Raw genomic sequence first — 20331 nt, 5'->3', positions numbered from 1 at the left:
GACCAAAATCAAGCATCTGCTCTAAATTTCATTTGATTATGCTGTTTTGCAAGAAGTGTAAGTACAGCCTGAGGGTAGCATCTTTGTACAGATACAGGACATGTTTAGGAAAAGCCATACAGCAGCTTTCTTAAAAAACAGAATTGAAGACAATCAGAAGTGGGCTTGGTTGTGAGACAGAGCAATGATTGGATCTCAGAGGTGGAAAATCCTTGTTTGGAAATAACCTGATGCGAGTGTTTTGGACAAGCAAACAGAGGAGATGATTCATAAAAATAGCACCACACCCCACCGAAGGAGAAGGTTTAGGAAAATTCACAGCTGGAAACTGGTAACTCTGAAAAAGAAGGATCCATAAAAACATCCTGCGACTTGCTGGTTTTACAAATGAACCTATCTAGGTACATACCTGGCCCTCATCATTGTAATACGTGAGCAATATGGCTCAGATTTCCATTGACTTCAATCTGAGTGGGATCAGATCAGAAGCACCAAGCAAACAACAAAAACAAAAACCATTCACTAAGGGAGAACAACTGATGAGCTCCTTTTATAGGGCTCAAACATAGGGTCCCAGAGTTGGATGAGGATTAAATGTAGGCCCTGTGAGAGAGGAGGAATTTCTCCTGCTGGATGATACCTATATAGTAGCCAATTCAGGAAGTATCAGACACCAGATCATGATGATGATGAAGCAGCTCTGTGATGAAAAGCTGAGACAGCAGCCAGATGAACTCTTGGAGAAGGGTCAGATTAAACCACCCCCACCCCCAGAAGGTAGTAGTACTCTCCCAAAGACCACCCAAATCCCAAGCTCTGCTCACATCCCAGAATTCTCCAATTCCACCACCAAAAAGAGGCACCATATTTTGCTGGTTTGATTTTGCTTTCCTGCTGGTTGGCACACAAATGTGCTCACATGCACAAATAAATCCACTCCCTTCGGCTTGGGCTTTTCTTCCTGCCCCATGGCTTTCTGATAGGGTGTCCAGCCTGGCAGGGAATATGCTCTCTCTCTTAGCCGGCTGGAGGAACCACAGAACTCTTCTCTCAGGCAGAATTGGTGAGGTTGCTAAGCAGTTGATTTGCGCTTCAGGGAACAGGGCATGCAGGATGGCTCTCTCTTGCAATCTTGTACCGGGAAGATCAGTGGCTGCTCCCACTGGATTTGGAGACAGGCAGCAATAGCATTAAGTGAGGGACCAGCAACATTTTGAATTTGGCACCATTGTCTCTTGTGAATGGATAGTTGTGTTGTCATTACTCTAATATGGCTACAACCTAATAGCAGAGCAATCAGAATAGCACAGCAAACGGAGTGAGCAAACCTGTTGGACACAAGCTTCTACACTGGGTTTTGGGGAGCCTTCTTTTAGACATGCTTTCTTGGAAAGGCTCTTGGAGAAGTTCACTGAACTGGAAGAGAATGACCATTCAGACTATGAAAAGGATTTTCACTTAGTTGAAATAAAGCACTGTTGCTAAAATTGGAAGGAGGAAAATGAAAAAAAAAAAAAAGACATATAGGCTAGCGCCTGAGTTTTTCACCTGCCTTGTAGTAAGGGAGTGTACTTTTAACAGGAACTCAGTGCTATTCAGTGGAATTCACCATGCAGGGCAAGTGGGATTTCAATGTACCAGAGCCACATAAAAATCTTGAATCACATCCACACGAACAGCAGAATGAAATTTGAGAGTGATACAGAAACTGCATAGGTTGCAACCTAGGTTGCATAGGTAAAATGGAAGTCTGGCATAAGAGGATGAGACACTGGTATGTCAACACTGAAATCAGGTGGTGTGACTGAGACTATGTAGACATACCTGAGCTAGCTTTAATCTAACTAAATCAAAGGTGGCTCAAGTAACAACAGTAGTGAAGCCATAACAAAATGGGTTGCAGCCACCCAAGTATGTGCCTAGGGTCCTGGAGGGGCGGGGGGGAAGGACATACTCCATTTTCCTGACTCTTAGTTCTTGCCTAGTATGAAACTACTGTACAAATACAGAAACTAAAGATATTGGCTCAAATTTGGCTCTGGTATAACTCTGGTGAAATCAGTGGAGTTGTTGAATTGGATCCATTTTGTTCTTGTTATTTTACTAAACCATTTGTAGTACAGTAAATAACAGTGCACATAAGTATGGGTGTCAACCTTGGCAGAAATGACTGCAAGCTGATTATCCTTCTCCCTGTTTTCCTTCTTTAGTTTATCTGCATTCAGTTTTAGTTGCAGTATTCTCTGCTCCTTTGCTGAAATATCTCTCTGTAAACTGGTCACCAGTCCTGTGAAGAACAGAATTTAGGTTAAAGAATATAAAGGCATTGCAATTATGAAAACCTGCTAAACAATATCATGATATAAACACCGAAGAAGAAAAAATATTTGTCATATACTAACAATATCTAGATTTGAAAGCAGATCTAAATTTAGTCCTTGCACGCTGGGAGTTATTTAGTGTGACCATTAGTCCCAAGGAATTCAGTGCTTTGGAGAATATGCTCCTTTGGGCAAGAACAATTCTCAGCTCAGATTTTCTTGAAAAACTATGTTTAGGTCTGAAACTTTGATAATTGTCCCTGTGGACTGGTGTAAGTAAATATAACATGGTCTGTTTGTTTTTGGAAAACTGAGATAGAGTGAAATGACTTCGCTAACAGGACTGTATTGTTAGCTAGTGTTTAAATAAAAACACTGAGTATTTTGTGTCAATATTGAAATCCTTTTGATTATTAAATCATTATATAAAGGAAGGCTGGAAACTGGAAAATGGTCTGCACTCTGAGACAGAGCCCTTGAGAGATGTTCAGAACACTGGACATAGGAGGCTGGATCCACAGTAGGTGTAAATCAGCATAGTGTCCCCTAAGTTAGTGGAGCTATACTGATTACACAGCTGAGAGGCTGACCTACAGTGACTAGCAGTTCCTTATATTCCAGGGTTTTTTTTCCTTTCCTTTTTGTTTTAATAAACCATCTGTCCCACAACTCACCCAGGTTTAGTTCCCAATGATCCTTATTTCTACTCTAGTAGTTCGTCTGTCAGAAGATATCTGTAAGCCTCAAAGAAGTTAAAGTGAAATAGAAAAAAGGAACCAACAATTTTAGAAGGTCCACAAAACTACTACAAATAATTTCTGGCCAGAAAAGTTGTAAAGTATATATTTTCACTGCTAAACTATACTAACTGTGATCCTAGCCCTAAAAACTGCATGTTAAAGTATACTACCTGAGATGCCAGAGGAAATATACCTGTACTTAGAGCTTGGTTTCTCCTTAACTTCTCACCCTCTTTTTTCAAGTTTGCAATTTCTAGGTCTCTTTCAGAGAGGGAATGGCATAAGACTTGGCTCGAATCTCTCTGCAGATTGCTGATCTACAAAAGATAAGCAAAAAAATAAATTATTGGTCACCTTAAATAGGGAATGGGCGAACCAGATCAGGTCAAACAAACTCTATCTTTGTTCTACATTTGGACCAGACTTATTTTGAGATTTGAAATTGATTAATTAAAACAAAAAGCCATTTAACCTAACACCCTCATGTCTATACTTCCCAGTTCAGTCGTGATCAAAAGCTGCTACGAGAAAAGTGTTCTTGCTACATTTCCAACTCCATGGATATGCCAGATATTTAGACAGTCTGTCCAATAGCAAGTTAAGGAGGGCCTTTACAGCTCTCAGTTTTCAGTCTATGCAGATAGCTAACTTAAAAGTCTGATATACGGCACTGAGAAATGTAATCACCTCTGTCCAAAGGTAGATGAAAGACCTACCCCATTACTTATGATTTTGTAATTTGTACTGCTACTTGAGGTCAAAGTGGCTTTCTGTGCGTTTGTCCCAGATGCCTATTTCTAGAAAACAGAATATTTGTTAGGAACTGACAGCGTATCTGTGATTCAAGCAGTTGCCCTATTTGCACGGTCAGCCACTAGAATAAGGAAAAGGCAAGTGGAACGGTAATTATATATGGTTTAATTGGTTTTTGTTCTTTTTAATTTGTTTGTACATATATTTTAAATATTTTATCATTCTGGATATATATTGTAACATATTTTATTTTTTGTGCATTGAACAATGGCTAAGTTGCTATTAATAAATTTGACTTGATATTTCCAACTGGGAAAAAAGCATAAGAACCTTCATTTGTGAACTTGTTTTCCAAGATCTCCATCCCAATTCTGTGGACCTGAGTGGTTTGAATAGTTTAGACAAATATTCAAACCTGAGAGTTTATCCAAACTGAACAGGATTCAGCCATGATTACTCTAAGCACAGACAAAAGTCAAATAGTCTCTCTGCTACTGAAATATTCCAGCAAACACTCAGAAAAATAAACCACAGATCCTTCGCAGCTAACTCATATGAGCAGCCCCATAGATGCTTGCATGAGTAAGTCAAAATATTATATATTATGGGCCAACTTATAGCAACAGAAGGAGTAAGCCTAGTATTTCAAAGTCATTGGTTTATGTGTTTTTTTCTAGAGTCTTCAGGTAATTGTCAAGAACAAATACTTCAGATGATAACTTACAGAAAGTACTCAAAGTCATTTGCATTTTCTAATGCAGATAAAGATTAAACACATTACTTCCTGGCTGTCATGAGTGAAGATGAAACTTTGCAGTCTACTTTTTCATATCATGGCCAAAGAGATAAAAAGAAGGAACAAAATTGTTAAAATAATTGGTTTCATGAGCCTAATTCAGAGGGGATAAGTAGTCAGTTTGAAGGGGTCCACTGTGGAAGTGTGCAGCTCTACCTGTAATACATCATCTTCAACATAATACAAGACCAGAGCTGCTGACAAGTCTTGGAAAACAATCACCAATGCTTTGTATAGCAATAATTCTGTTTATGTATCAGATTTTTAAGGATTGCTCCTTTCTTGCTCTTTATCACTGTGTGCATTCACATGACCACAGAGCTTAAAAAGGACACTGTCCACTTGAAATATAGTCAACATAAAAATACGTTCAAAGTAGATTCAGATATTATACATGCCTTCCAGTCACCTCCCCAATTCATATAGCTTTTTGATCAGACTTCCATATTTTAAAAATGTTTTCTCTCTCCTGTTGCTGTATGAAAGACGTACACAAACAAATAGGGAAGCTGTCTATAAAGTGTCTATATACAAAGGAACAAAGAGTCCTGTGGCACCTTATAGACTAACAGATATATTGGAGCATGAGCTTTCGTGGGTGAATATCCACTTCAGCGTCTGACAAAGTGGGTATTCACCCACAAAAGCTTTTGCTCCAATACATCTGTTAGTCTATAAAGTGCTACATGACTCTGGGCATGTCTAGACTACGCGCCCTATCGGCACGTTAAAATCGATTGCTCGGGGATCGAAATATCGCGTCTGGTCTGGACGCGATATCTCGATCCCAGAGCGTGCTTAGATCGATTCCGGAACTCCAGCTAGACGACCGGACTTCCGGATTCAACACGGCGAGCCGCGCGGATCGATCCCACGCGGTGAAGATGGGTGAGTAAATCGATTTTAGATATTCGATTTCAGCTACGCTATTCTCGTAGCTGAAATTGCGTATCTAAAATCGATTTAATCTCGTAGTGTAGACCTGGCCTCATTGTTGCTTTTTACAGATCCAGACTAACATGGCTACCCCTCTGATACTATATACAAAGGGTTATCAAAGAGGTGAACAAACTGAAAAAAACAACCACTGCTTTTTCTCCTCTAAGTTCTTTTGTTTCTAGCAACAATTGTTAGTTTAAAAAAAAATTCACAGAGGAGTCTGATTAAAGATGACAGTATCCCTTTAAGAGTTCAATACCTGCTCTTTCAAGGCTTTAATCTCTTCCGTCTTTGCTTCAATATCTCGCTCAAAGGTCAGTAGTTTTTGAGTAAATTCGACATCATTCCTAGCAGCCTGAGCCATCTTCTTTGTCATCACTGCAATTTCATCCTGAAGATTGGCTATCACTGTATCTTTATGTTTTGACTCACTTTCAAAACGCAAGAGATGACTGATTTCATCTTTCATTTTCAGAATTATTTCATCCTACATGCAGAAAAAATTTGAATATTATACACAAATGTGGATACACCATTCTGGCCTGTTCCAAAAAAGGCTTTCAAATTATTTTATTTTATGATAAATTTTCTGTCTCCAAAATGCTACACTTGCTCATTCTAGTATTATTAAAATATAGTGGTAGTCCAACAACCTTAAAACAAAATTTCAGATACTCACATTTGCTACCTTACATTTCCTCACCCTGAAATTCACTAGCTCCAAGACATCTCATTCCTTTGTCCATATAGTAATTCTCACTCATGTGTATAGTCCCATTCAAAATCAGTTACTCTACAGTGATGTGGGTGAAGGGAATTTTACTATTAGTCATTTTAAGACCCTATTTGAATAGCATTTCTGCTTTGTTTGGCTACCAGTCACACTATCTGCTTTCAATATATTCCTGTCGATATAAAAAATGTTTCTGTGATCTACCTCCATGTCACATTCATACATCACCTTTTCCTGAAGAAGTAAATCCATATGATGACTTCCTGATAATGGAACTCCACTTGCTCCAGATTGTCCATTTCCTGGTACATTTGTCAAGATTGAATATAAAAAATGAAAGTGGCTTCTAATGACTTGCAGAGAAATTCAACACAAGAGCCTGTTCTGATTAGGATGAATGCATTTTTATCTCCCTAGTTTATCTACAAGCATTTCCAAAGCAACCATCATTTTAGTATCTATGCACTTTATCCAAGCAACTGCAGAATAACAATAAAATGTTATAATAAATGACATTCACGGGCATAAACACACTATATAATCAGTGAAGTATAATATAGTTTCAAGATAAAAATCCTCAAGTGGAGGAGGAGAAGATATGATGTCTGAATGTTTTTCTGAATATGCAACATTGAATAACTGTGCATATATTAGCTATAATATTATGGCATATGGCATACGAATATCTAGGGCTATATAACTTATAACATTATGAAATACAGAATATGGATCATTTTGGCCTTGATTTAGAAAAGCATTGAAGCATCAGTCCATCACTCTTCAGGAAAGCACTTAAGCATACACTTAGCTCTGAGCATGTCCTTACATTAACTTCAATGAACTTAAAAATTCAGTTAAACAAATGCTTAAGTGTTTTCCTCAGTCACTGCTTTTCTATTGTGCTGGCGTGATTGTGCAGCAATGCTTTTTTGTCTGAAACATTTAGATACATTTCAATTTGATGATTTGCTATTTAATCTTTTATATTACTATATGTATCAAAAACAAGAATAAGAAAAATAAATATTTGATTTATGTCATTCTATAGTGTTAGGGACTACAGTAGAGTTAGGGAGATTACCAAATCCTATTATTTGGCCCTAAAATTTGCTGGCACGCAAATTCTTATACAATATGTCAACCATGGTTAAAAACGTAGTTCAGCTTTTTCAGCTGTATTTGGGTTTAAAACTCTAGAACTTTTCCTTAGCTATGACATTCAGCGGCAGCTCCAGGCACCAGCGCTCCAAGCACATGCCTAGGGTGGCAAGCCACGGGGGGCACCCTGCCAGCCCCTGCGAGGGTGGCAGGCAGGCAATTCAGCAGCGGGTACGCCGAATCCACAGGACCAGGGACCTCCTGCAGGCGCGCCACCTAAGGCAGCCTGCCTGCCGTGTTTGGGGCGGCAAAAAAGCTAAAGCCGCCTCTGATGACATTGTCCTGTTCTTTACACTTAGAAAATATGTGCAAGATATGGTTCTATTTTTAACTCACTCCCAATGAAAACGGCTGATAATCACAGATCAAAAGAGAAAACAAAGTTACTCCAACCAACAGATGTAACAGTTGAATGTATCACCAATGGAAAACACAGTAAGTAGTAACAGAGCAAGTTACACTTTCACAGAATCATAGGACTGGAAGGGACCTCGAGAGATCATCTAGTCCAGTGGCCTGCACTCATGGCAGGACTAAGTATTATCTAGACCATTCCTGACAGGTGTTTTTATCTAACATGCTCTTAACAATCTTCAATGATGGAGATTCCTCAACCTCCCTAGGCAATTTATTCCAACGCTTAACCACCCTTGAAGTTCGGAAGTTTTTCCTAATGTCCAACCTAAACCTCCTTTGCTGCAATGTAAGTCTGTTGCTTCTTGTCCTATCCTCAGAGGTTAAGAACAACAATTCTCCCTCCTCCTTGCAACAACCTTCTATGTACTTGAAAACTGTTTTCATGTTCCCACTCAGTCTTCTCTTTTCCAGACTAAATAAACCCAATTTTTTCAATCATCACTCATAGGTCATGTTTTCTAGACCTTTAATCATTTCTGTTGCTCTTCTCTGGACTTTGTCCCATTTGACCACATCTTTCCTGAAATGTGGCACCTAGAACTGGACACAATACTCCACTTGAGGCCTAATCAGCATGGAGTTGAGCAGAATAATTACTTCCCGTGTCTTGCTTACAACACTCCTGCTAATACATCCCAGAATGATGTGCCGTTTTTTTGCAACACTGTTACACTTTCACATATAATGAAAACCTTGAAGTAAATTTCATCTCAAAGCTGAGCTAATCAATACACTGCTTAACAAACAGCAATTCTATACTATGCACCTGATCAAATGCCCACTGAAGACAATGCAACAACACCATCGGATTGGGTCTGTATGCCTAATTCTCCTGTCACTTGCCAATGTAAATCAGAAATACCTCCACCAAAGTCAGTGGAATTACATCACTGTGAAACTAGTGTGAGAGGAGACTCGGTCCCAGTATCTGACAATCCTTCTATAGGCTGACAAGTAGATACGTGTGAAAAAACATCATTTTGCATGGAAATCATGATCAAGTTTACTATTGGACAATGCTATACAAAGGGTTAATGAAAGCATCGTGAAATACCTTGTCTGACTGCAGTAGGCCTACTGAAAGTATCTGGAGAGAAAGAAGAAGTCATACTTCTCCCCCAAGCACTCACAGGTCTTCTTCTGTTTGGTGGATGGGGTGTAGTTCCATTTGTTCCATGCATCCAACTGTTGTGAACACTGGATGGGTGCTGAGACTGGAGGAAAGGAAGCTGAGGAGGAGTTGTTGAAGGGGTATAAAGTTTTGCCTCTGAAATTAACTGGAGCTGCCCAGGCCACGCTGTGTGACGTTTCATTGGTGTGCAAGACGTCTGCAGGGGGAAAAAATGCAATCTTGTACAGAGGGTGGGGAAAAATTACTTATCACAGTGTGTATGTTATATATTAATACAGAACCCAGCAACATGTATGAATAGAAGAAAAAGTCAAATCAACCTGCATTACCTTGCCATTTTCAACTTCGAATTTCATCTTTCATCATGCTACCTAATCACTTAGCTTTGTTTGGTCTTTCCGTAGTTCTGAACAGTCATCTCTAAACTTGGATAACATAAACTATTGTCATTTACAAAATCTTCCACCTCTTGATTCACCTCTTTTCCAGATCATACATTAATATCTGTACAACATCGATACTAGTAAAACTCATTCTGATGCTCTGTTGGCATACTATGCTATCACAACAACTGAAATGAAGTCTATCAAACTATCCATGTGATTAAAGTTAGGCATGTTCTTAAGCGCCTACCTGGCTGAGGCCTGAGTTTCTTAATCAACTCTTGCACAGAATTTAGCCAAAGGCTTTGTAAAAGTCAAACTGGTTCTCTTTTATCCATTATATTATTGACAAGATTTAAGAATTCTAGTAGATTACAAAGCACAAATTTCTTTTACACAAACAATACTGGTTTGTACCAATCATATCAAGTTTGTGGATCTTTGGAGGCAAATCTGGCTAGGTATTCATAGAGCTTGTGGTTGGGTTATGATTTCATGTGGAAACCATTGGTCTGCATGATTTCAACCCAAAACCCTGCCATTTTGGCAAAGTTTCACTTTGAGACAGTGGATGGAAACCCATGTTCAGAGGAACTGAATAAAAGCTTGTACCCTGGGGTAATTGTATGAAGGGAACTATGCCAAATAAAGTGATTAAGTGAATGGTTTGTGAGCAACAACACTGTGTTGTGGACAGGAGACTAAACTGGAGGCTGTCTTCTTCAGCAGTTCTCAAACTTTTGTATTGGTGACCCCTTTCACACAGCAAGCCTCCGAGTGCGATCCCCTTTATAAATTAAAAACACAATTCTTTTATATTAAACACTGTTATAAATGCTGGAGGCAAAGTGGGGGTTGGGAGAAGAGGCTGACAACCCGCGACCTCCATGTAATAACCTCACAATCCCTGAGGGTTCATGACCCCCAGTTTGAGAACCCCTATCTTAAACTGTCATTTGGTATTCTGAAACAAAGGCTATCTCCATGAGGACACCTGGGTTGAGATCAGATTTTCCAGCCTGATAGCCCTACACCTCAGAGAAATGATGTAGGGCACTGCATGCTCATCTGTTAATAAGAGCACCTTTCAATTGATGTAGAGATGAGCCAAAACTGAAGCTCTGAATTCCAATTCCTTTTAATTTCATGGTGTGGGTTTATATTCCTGCCCCAGAATAAAAACCTGGCCTGTGGTTTCAATCTTGGGTGAGATGCAAAATCAAGAGAGGTCTAGTTTCCAGTTTGGTTGTGTCTGAATTCTGATGAAAACTGCCAAAGCCTTGTGAGCTCTGATCCATCCTATCCAAACTGTATCCCTGGTTCAGCATTAAACCTGAACCCAATCCTAATCCTGAGGCACAACTAAACATTGCTAACTTGACTCATCTCTAGAAGAATCTGCACCTTCCACAAAGGGAGGACCCTACTGGTAACCAGTAAGCATGCTATATAACACTTGCCTTGCTACCGGACAAGTCCCAGAATTTGAAAAGGGGAGAGCCTGAGTTTCTTATCAGCTGTATGGCCCATGAAATCAAGTGCTCTGGTCATCACACGAGTATTCTTCCACAGAAGGGGTGAGCAGGTCTCTCTCTAGGCAGCCACCCAAGTTTTCAGGCAAAAGCTAATATTGCTCCCTGGACTTCAGTATTCCTCCAACTATCATTCTTTACCACCATCTTTTTTGGATACAGGTCTGCGCTACATGACTGGAATATGCTGACTTTCCAAGCAAGAGAAGAGGCTGGACTCAAAGAATTTCTTGATTGTGGCTTAGCTGCAGCTGGAAAAATATAACCCCTTTGGGAAACAAACAATATTTTGTCTGTTTTATTCTTTTAAATCTGTTTACCACTGAGGCGTTAGCAATTGACTCCTCAGAGTTTATCTTTTGCTCTGTGACACTGTGGCAATATAGGTACCTAAAATTCTTTCAGGCAAAGGAAGGTTACATAATAAGACAATACATACCAGCAGAACGTGACTCTGCCCTCCTCACAGTCCCCCTTAAATAACTTAACAATGGAGAAAAAGGACAAAGTTTGTCACTTTTGGTTCACTTAAGGTGAACTGAAATACTTTAAAAATACATACAAAAAAGATCCTATGTCTTAAACAGAATGCATGAATGAATTAAAAACTTATAATTTTTTTAAACATTGCTTCATAAAGCAAACATTGTGAAAATAATGTCCTCCTTTACTTACCTGCCCAGACCCAATTTCAGGGTCCAATGTTTCTCCTGCAAGAATTGATAACATCATACACACCTAAAGCAGCATTATGAATGCAGCTCCTCACTCTGTATAGGTGTTTGTGATGCTCAGATCTTGACAGGTTAAAAAAAAAAGGGTTTTATTTACCTTTAAAATGTATTTGTAATTTCAGGTCTACATATTTGTTTTGTTCAGGACTGAATAATTTAACATTTTATACCATTATAATTAAAAAAATTGTTTCACCTTTAATACTAAAAAAAGGGGAAATCATCTTTTTATATATATAGCAAATACTTGGTGCACTGAAACTTAACAATGATTTACCCTCTATAGTGAGCAATGTCAAACATCAAAGCTATTACATCAAAAGGAATCATAAAGCCTGAAGCTTTAAAAAGGCACTGTTGTGCTGTTTCTGTGTCAGTATGTATTGTACATAAAATATTTGTTAAATGAAAATGCCTGAGGTTCTGGTGTGGACAAACTTTATTTAAACAGTTTTTCTGCCACAGCATTGGAATTCTAACTGCACCAGTTCATAAAGTTCGTTTCACCACCTAAAATCAGGATTTTCTCCTCAGTTATCAGCACTCTGTGTATCTTTGAGGAGAGGAGTCCAAACTACTAAACTGGGCTAGGACATCCAAAATCTGCATCCGGATACTCAAATTAGCACTCACGGACTATTGTATCTGTACTGAGGTGGTGCTCAGGGGCCCAGGTTCATGGCTTAATTTTGCTTGGCACTCTACACACAACAGTGATAATCCCAGTCCCTGCCCAGAAGAATTTACAATCTAATTTATGTATAGAAAATGTAGCCCACTGCTTAAACCACAGCATTGAGAACCAGAATTTCTGGGTTCTGCTCCTGGCTCTTCCACTGATTCACTCTGCGACCTTGAATAGGTCATTGAACAGCTTCCTGCCTCAGTTTCCCTACCAGTACAATAAAAGTAATGTTTCATTAATTTACAGGGGCCATATGAGGCTTAATTATTATATGTTGGTAAAGTACTTTAAGATACTGTGATGGAATGAGTTATAATGCTGCAAAGTGTTAATATAAATGTGCATTTTGTGTGACCAATGTTAGCCTGAGTGATAGAATATGTCACCCCATTAAGTCACCCACTTTGGAAAGTTGGGCCTTGACTATTTATTTGAAGTGCAGCATTTCTGTATTTGCAATATGGGAATACAAACTATTGCGATATCCTTTGCTGTTTGCTGCATTTGAGCACTCCTTCCCAAATTCTGGAGGCATGCCTCCAAAGACAAGCCTGAATCTATCAGATTGTTTTTTATTCTATTCAAGGCATATTTCTAGATCTCCAATTTCTTGAGATCATCAAGACCCAGAGCAATAAAAGTATTAGGGGTTCTTATCAATTCCTTCCCATATAAATTGCCCAAAATCTTGGTGATACCAGCTGACTGTCCAGTGACAAGAGTACTACACTTCCATTTTTAATGTCATTTCCTATACATGTGAATGTTTTTATTTTACACTCTGTTCAAGAGTTGTGGTGTGACATTGTGTCTTTGCTGGATGCCTGTCTCATGCTAAGGACATGAATGACACTATTGCTAATAAAGCAATCACATATAATCCAGATATACTTTTGAGTTTGAAAAAGGATCAAACTGCTTTTAAGCACAAATTTTAAAAGGTAACAGTTTTTATGATCTGTTATTTTTACCATTTAACTTTTGAAAACACAACTTGAAAAGGAATTGGATACTCTATAATTCTAAAGAAGAATCAGAAAAAATGGAGATATTTCTGAGTCTTCTAGAGGCTTAACTTTTCTTGTCCCTAGTGCATTTGTAGAAGAAAAATCCAGGAGGTTTTACAACCTCTCAATGAATTGCCTGAGATTATGCAGCAGGTGGAGCTAGAGACCTCTTATTTTCCAATTCCCTCTCAATGAATCCATGAACCTTTCTTTCCCTTGCTTTTAAGAGAGAAGGCTTCTCAAACGGAAAACAACTTGCCTCAGTACCATACCTAGCTATGCTGACTTTTTGAAAAAGAAAATGTTAAAACCTGAGTAAGATGTCTAGGCTGTGATTAAAGTACAATTATCACACTTTATTTCTGAAAGAGTCTCTCTGTTTGAGATGCATGCCCTACACCTAGGGCCCTATCAAATTGATTGTCTATTTTGGTCAATTTCATGGTCATAGGATTTTAAAAATTGTAAATTTCATGATTTTAGCTATTTAAATCTGAAATTTCATGGTGTTGTAACTGCAGGGGTCTTGAGCTAGAAAAGAGTGGGGGGGTGTCACAAGGTTATTGTAGGGGGGGTTGCGGCACTGCTACTCTTACTTCTGCACTACTGCTGGCGATGACACTGCCTTCAGAGCTGGGTAGCTGGAGAGTAGCGGCTGCTGGCCAGGAGCCCAGCTCTGAAGACAGAACCACTCCCAGCACCTGCGCAGAGTAAGAATGGCATGGTATGGTATTGCTACTCTTACTTCTGCGCTGCTGCTGGCAGGGCGCTGTCTTCAGAGCTGGGCGCCTGGCCAACAGCTGCTGCTCTCCAGCTACCCAGCTCTGAAGGCAGTACAGCAGTAAGGGTGGCAATACCGCAACCATCCTAAAATAACCTTGTGACCCCCTTGCAATTTCCTTTCTGGTCAGGACCCCCAATTTGAGAAATGCTGGTCTCCCCCATGAAATCTGTGTAGTACAGGGTAAAAGCACACAAAAGACCAAATTTCACAGGGGGAGTCCAGATTTCACGGTGCATGATGCGATTTTCATGGCTGTGAATTTGGTAGGGCCCCACCTATACCTAAAACAGGACATACAACTAGAACTGGCCATGTCTTTTAATTCAATAGAACCTTTTAAAGTACATCCATTGTACTAGTTAAGGAAGCGAGTATCAGAAAAAGGTAATATGGAACATGCAAAGAGGATGAGGGGAATAAACAGAAGGAAAAGAACAGAAGCTCCTTGGGCATGGACCATCTTTTTGTGTTGTTTGTACAGCACCTAGCACAATGGGAACATAATGGAGGGGCACACAGAACCCTTAGTGGCAGGCCTGGATTAATAAATATTCACTGGATGCACTTGCACGGGGCTCCCATTGCAGGAGTTCCTCAGCCACCAGAGAAAATAAATGGGGCCCGAAAGGAGGCACGGCAGGACCCCAAATTGCCATAGTACACAGGGCCTCTGATGGTGGTGGTGGGAAATTGATGGAGCCAGTGTGGAACAAGCATACAGACTCCCTGCCATGGGGGAAAAGGCAGGGGGGATGAAGGGCATATGGGGAAGTGAAAATGGAGATAAGCCCAGAGCCACTGGTTTGTGTAGGGGAGAATGAGGGAACCTGGAATGGCAGAACAGGAGAAATGGGAGGCACACAGATCCTCTGGTAATGGCAGAAGCAGCACAGAGTCACTGAAACAGAGGAGGATGGAAACACAACACACAGAGTGTGGTGGAGTGAGAAATGGAGGTATGCAAGGAACCCCTCGTGAGTGACCCTCTAGTACATAATAATATTGAAAATGAATGAGAACTAGAAAGGTGAGGGATGGAAAAAAGGACCAGAAATGCAGAAATTACAAGAGGGAGAAACATGAGAGAGGGGAAAAAACTCATAAAATAAGCAGAATTTTTTAGCTTTTATTTTTCTGGTATATTAACATAGAAATATGTTTGGGTTTTAAATGTAACCAAATATATAGCTATTGGAGCCTTATTCCACACTGTAGCTTAATGTCAAAGGGAGTTTTACCTCAGAAAGGAGGTCCTGAATAGGACCAAGGAAATGGTAATTTGATATAGTCATATGATTAACAAATCCAGTCAGACTTCAGCAATTTCAGCCCATTTTTTACCAAACATTTAATTCCATTCTTTGTATCAATATAATTATTTTTATAAATAAAGAGGGTTGTCCATTCCTCAGTTCTAGATTTTACACATCTGTCAGGTTCCACTCTGCATTATGCTTACATGAGCATAATAGGGTGGACAAATTAATTAAAAACGGAATTTCTAAAAGATCTTGGGCGAAAACTCCTCAGAGGGGCCAGAATTTCACCCCTGGAGCAGACATTCATATGCAGCTACTTTACAAAATAGAAAAATGTTATCCACTCATGGGGCATTACCTGAGAAGTGTTTTCTATCACTAGCTCATAGGATGTTCCTCCTGAACCAAAGCGCAGAATATCCCCTGCACCCACTTTCACTGCTGCATTCTGTATATGGCAATCATTAACAAAAGTGCCATGAAGCGAGTTGAAATCTTGAAGAACAAAGCTGTTTTCTGAATCGCTGAATTCAATGACTGCATGGTGATCTTCAATACCTACAGACTGAAATTGGACAACGGTTTCAGAAATCAGTGCAAAGAATTTCCCAGAGTTATGGATCGCAATGGGGATTTTGCTGGGATTTATTTTGTTTTGTCTCATCTGGCTAATATCATACCATAATATGTTTTGGCTCAGAGGTAGTCAAAATGGGTGTTGATTGCTCATCTATTATGCAAGATACAGTATGGTTTTTTTTATTTTGTTCAATGGCTAGATTTTTTTAAAAAAAAAGCTTCACATTTTTGCATTTTATGTCCGACAGGTCATCTGAATAGGTATCAAAATATACAAGATCACAGCAATAAAAATGGATAACTGATGTTACAGAGAGATGCATATGATAATAATGAAGGTATCAAATTAAAAACTTTCCCCACCCCGTTGATTTTTGTGATCTTTCTCTATAGCATATTATTTCATATCCAACCTAGGCCCCAATACTACAGACACTTAAAACACAAGTAACTTTGCACATTTAGTACTTCCATTGAACTCAGTGGGACTACTACTCACATATGCAAATATTTACAGTATCAGGACCCTAAATTGTAAGCTACTTGGAGCAAGAACCTGTTTTTTTTCCTCTCTGTAGTGTAAAGCTTGACACTTACTATAGAGTGCTAATATACAAGTGTTAAATAGCACCAACATTAAGATCTACTTCTACATATATTTTGGTGTGTGTTCTAAATAAATAACCACTATTTAGACCACTTTTGAGCATGAAGTTGCAGACTGTTTTCAGTTGGCTCTTGTTGACTAACTTGGGTGTTGTACTTTTGGGTGTATAACATCCCTAATGAATACTCATGGTTTAAAAACGCTTATGTGTAGAGACATCTGTGTTTTTTAGCAAACTAATTTCAAGAAAAGGAACTATTTTTAATTGTGATCTTAAACTTAATTACAGATGAAACAGCTGTAAAATGACATTCTTATCCAACCCTTATTCACATAGGCCTTGATTCGAAGCCCCCCAAAGTCAAAAGAAAGATTTCCATTGTCTTCAATGGGCTTTCAATCTAGACCCTAGCACTAATGAAGCATTATTTTCTGTAATATCCTATCCTTTTCTAATTGCTTTAGCTAGTTCATGTATGAACACCTGTAATGATGGCGCTTAAGCAACCTCCTTGGGAAATTATTGAGTTGTCTAATTGAACTGGTGGTTCCTAACGTCTATGTTAAGTTTTCCTTTTTTTCGTTTTAGGCTGTTGCTTCATGTTATACGACCCTAACCCATATCAAATAATTCCTCTCTCTTTTGGTTGTCTAACTTAAATATTTAAACACATTCTCTAATTGTTATTTTATTCCTGTGGCCTAAATGAAATCAAATAAACCACTGCTGACTAAGAAAGACTGAAATTATTATAAATGGGGTAATGAAGTTAAGTAAGAGTAAGTGCTGTAAAGAATAATAATGAAAATAAATGTCATGCTCATACCTTCAGAATGAGATCTGAATCTTCATGTCTTCCTATAGTAGTTACTTTTGATCTCAGCATAAAAACACCATCTGAACTTTTTAAAAAGGCTTTCATTGTCTCTTCTTTTTACCTGTAAGGTTTTATTTTTAAAAAACTCATTTCCTAAGTGCTATCCAATGCACTTTTGCAATTACTCCAGTCAAAACATTTCAAATAGCTTACATGAACAGTATCAAATAATATGGAAGAAATACCATAATTTATTTACAGGGATGCTGTCAGACTGAAATTAAAATTAAAGACAAATTATCTAGCCTGTGTAATTAAAGAAAAATAATTAAAACTGATTTTCAAGACAGCCTGAGAGAGTTACGCATCCATCTACCATTAAAATTCAAATCCCATCCAAAGACAGAAATAATTTTAAATATCTAATTTACTTTTTATACCATTCATGCTATTTGGGTACAGTACTTTCAGAACTTCACTCTGAGACTGAGAGGCATCTGGAGACTGGTCAATTTCACTTTCTCTTTCACTAACAGATGCTGCAATGTTTGGGTTTCATGCAGCCTGAAAATATTTAGATCCAAACAAGCAAATGTTTTTATTGACCTTTTAAAAATATCATTACCAATGTTTCTTGGTAAATTTGTTTCCCCACTTGCAACCTAAACTAGCTGACAGTTTCACTTTAGGAGGTCTAACACTCACAGCAGGGTGAACAACTTGTGTACCCTCTGCAAAATTGGTATCCTATGCAGCTGACAGCATACCAAAAAGATGACTACCTCCCACAGTGAGTTTCATCTGTAAAAGAGCAATTCTACTTTAAAACTTTGCATTCAGTCCTGCAAGTGCGCTATGCACAGAACTCATATTTCTGCTGGTATAAGTTCTGCACATCATTTTGAAATGCATTTCACAGTTCATCAATGATGTGCTACCAATATTTTAACAAGGTTCTCCAATAACCATTTGCCCACGTAGCCTATGACAAATCCTCTGTTCAAGAAGCACTGGAGAAACTATTCATTTGTATTCCACTATATACAAACATACCTTTTATATCCATAGCCAGGAATGAGAATAACAGCACTTAGCAAACAAACTAAAGCTTCACATCATTGGAAAAGCTTGTACTAGGATACTGAAAATTACACAACAAATATTGAGAGTGCAGCAGAGTTCATTATGTATAATTTGAAGGAGGGCATGAACCCTATTAAGGTCTCCACATGTAAAGCTACATGCACTAACCTAATACACTGTCATTGCTGGAAAGCAGGGAGAATGGTCTGGGAGTCAGTGCTGCCCCACGTCCTCTCACGAGGCTACGGAAAAGTAGAAAGGTAGCAGCTTATGTTGAGTCCAAGGGATACATAATCATGCAAAAATCATGTGGAGAGAGGATATTCTAGGATATGTGTACCTGCAAGGGAGGGTTATATCTCAAGTTTCTCCAGAAAAGTGGTCAGAGTTCAAGGGGCCATTGGTTCCTTAGGACAGTGGTTCTCAATCAGGGGTACACATACCCCTGAGGGTACACAGAGGTCTTCCAGGGGGGACATCAACTCATCTAGAGATTTGCCTAGTTTTACAACTGACTACATAAAAAGCACTAGCAAACTTAACAGAAACAAAAATTTCAAACAGACAATGACTTGTTTATACTGCTCTATATGATACACTGAAATGTAAGAACAATATTTATATTCCAATTGATTTATTTTATAATTATATGGCAAAAATGAGACAGTAAAAGCAATTTCTCAGTAACACTGTGCTGTGACACTTTTGTCTTTTTATGTCTGATTTGGTCAGCAAGTAGTTTTTAAGTGAGGGGAAACTTTGGGGTACACAAGACAAATCAGATTCCTGAAAGGGGCACAGTAGCCTGGAAAGGTTGAGAGCCATTGGCTCAGGATAATGTGTTGGGGAATTCTGGGCTTTGGGTAGTAGAAGGGCAATAAGAAAAGTTGAAAAGGGAAACTAGCAACAGAGCATGGTGCTGAATCACTTGATTGCTTATTTCTTTGCTTTTTACAGTTTGCATTGGTGTCTGTCAACCTTAACTCACTTGTCCTGCTCTAACTATAATTAAAATGGTACAACTCCCCTAGGGGGGATTCAGCCATACCAGTATAAATGTGCTTATACCAGGACAACTTATTCCTATCAGGAAGTGGAATAATAATCTATAACAGAATAAGGCATCTTTGAATGGGCATAACTGTGTCCTTAGTTTTGAAGCTGTTGTGCCGTGATATGCTGGCTCTCATACACACTACTGCAAGTATTTTTTAACCCTCTGTGTAAAGTTGCAGCCTCCGTCCCTCGCAGATTTCTAGCCTACCCATAGAACAGCCTGTACCATACTGCACCAGTGAGTCTCAGAAACAAAACTTTATCCTCCCCAGAGCCCTTAATCTCGAGGCAATGGTTTAGCACAGGGCACCGTTCCTCTCCACAAGGCGCTTGGAGTCAAGAGGGAGGTTGCCTACATGGGTCTCTTGGGTAAGTGGGCACCTTGCACAGGGGTGGTTGGGAGGGGGCTGGCATCCCTGTGGCGCTCCATAGGGGCAGTGGGAGCCGTGCACGATGCAGGCGGTGGAGTTTGTGGGATTACTACACGAGGGGGCCCCTCACATCAGCGGGGGTCAAGCCAAAGGAGACTGATCATGCCAGTGGGAGCCTTGCACGAGGGGGCCTGGTGGTGTCTCCGTGAGGTCAGTGGCGGCCTGGCACAAGGGCGTGCTGGGGTCAGTGGGAGCCTTGCCGGGTGAGGGTGATAGGCGTCCTGCCCCCCAGGCCAGAGGGGGCACAAGGGCGTGCTGGGGTCAGTGGGTCCCTCGGGCAGCGGGAGCCTTGCGGGGTGGGGGTGATAGGCGTCCTGCCCCCCAGGCCAGAGGGGGCACAAGGGCGTGCTGGGGTCAGTGGGTCCCTCGGGCAGCGGGAGCCTT

At 39.6% G+C, this 20331-nt stretch overlaps 1 protein-coding gene across 1 annotated transcript in view; it reads right to left on the bottom strand.

Annotated features, from left to right (window-relative positions):
* The window catches only part of FHAD1 (forkhead associated phosphopeptide binding domain 1), a 56369-nt gene extending 37797 nt beyond the window's left edge, over positions 1-18572 (bottom strand). The window contains exons 1-8 of the mRNA XM_032779575.2: positions 18431-18572; positions 17387-17498; positions 15732-15938; positions 8912-9185; positions 6511-6584; positions 5809-6036; positions 3255-3378; positions 2157-2287 (exon numbers count right to left, since the gene is read on the bottom strand). Of these exons, the coding sequence (XP_032635466.1) occupies positions 2157-2287; positions 3255-3378; positions 5809-6036; positions 6511-6584; positions 8912-9185; positions 15732-15938; positions 17387-17482 (1134 nt within the window). The 5' untranslated portion in view covers positions 17483-17498; positions 18431-18572. The remainder of the gene's footprint in view (positions 1-2156; positions 2288-3254; positions 3379-5808; positions 6037-6510; positions 6585-8911; positions 9186-15731; positions 15939-17386; positions 17499-18430) is intronic.
* Between the last annotated feature and the right edge of the window lie 1759 nt (positions 18573-20331).

This window comes from Chelonoidis abingdonii, chromosome 23 (assembly GCF_003597395.2).
Source record: "Chelonoidis abingdonii isolate Lonesome George chromosome 23, CheloAbing_2.0, whole genome shotgun sequence".
NCBI classification, from domain to species: domain Eukaryota; kingdom Metazoa; phylum Chordata; order Testudines; family Testudinidae; genus Chelonoidis; species Chelonoidis abingdonii.
This window is presented reverse-complemented; position numbering and strand designations above follow the sequence as displayed.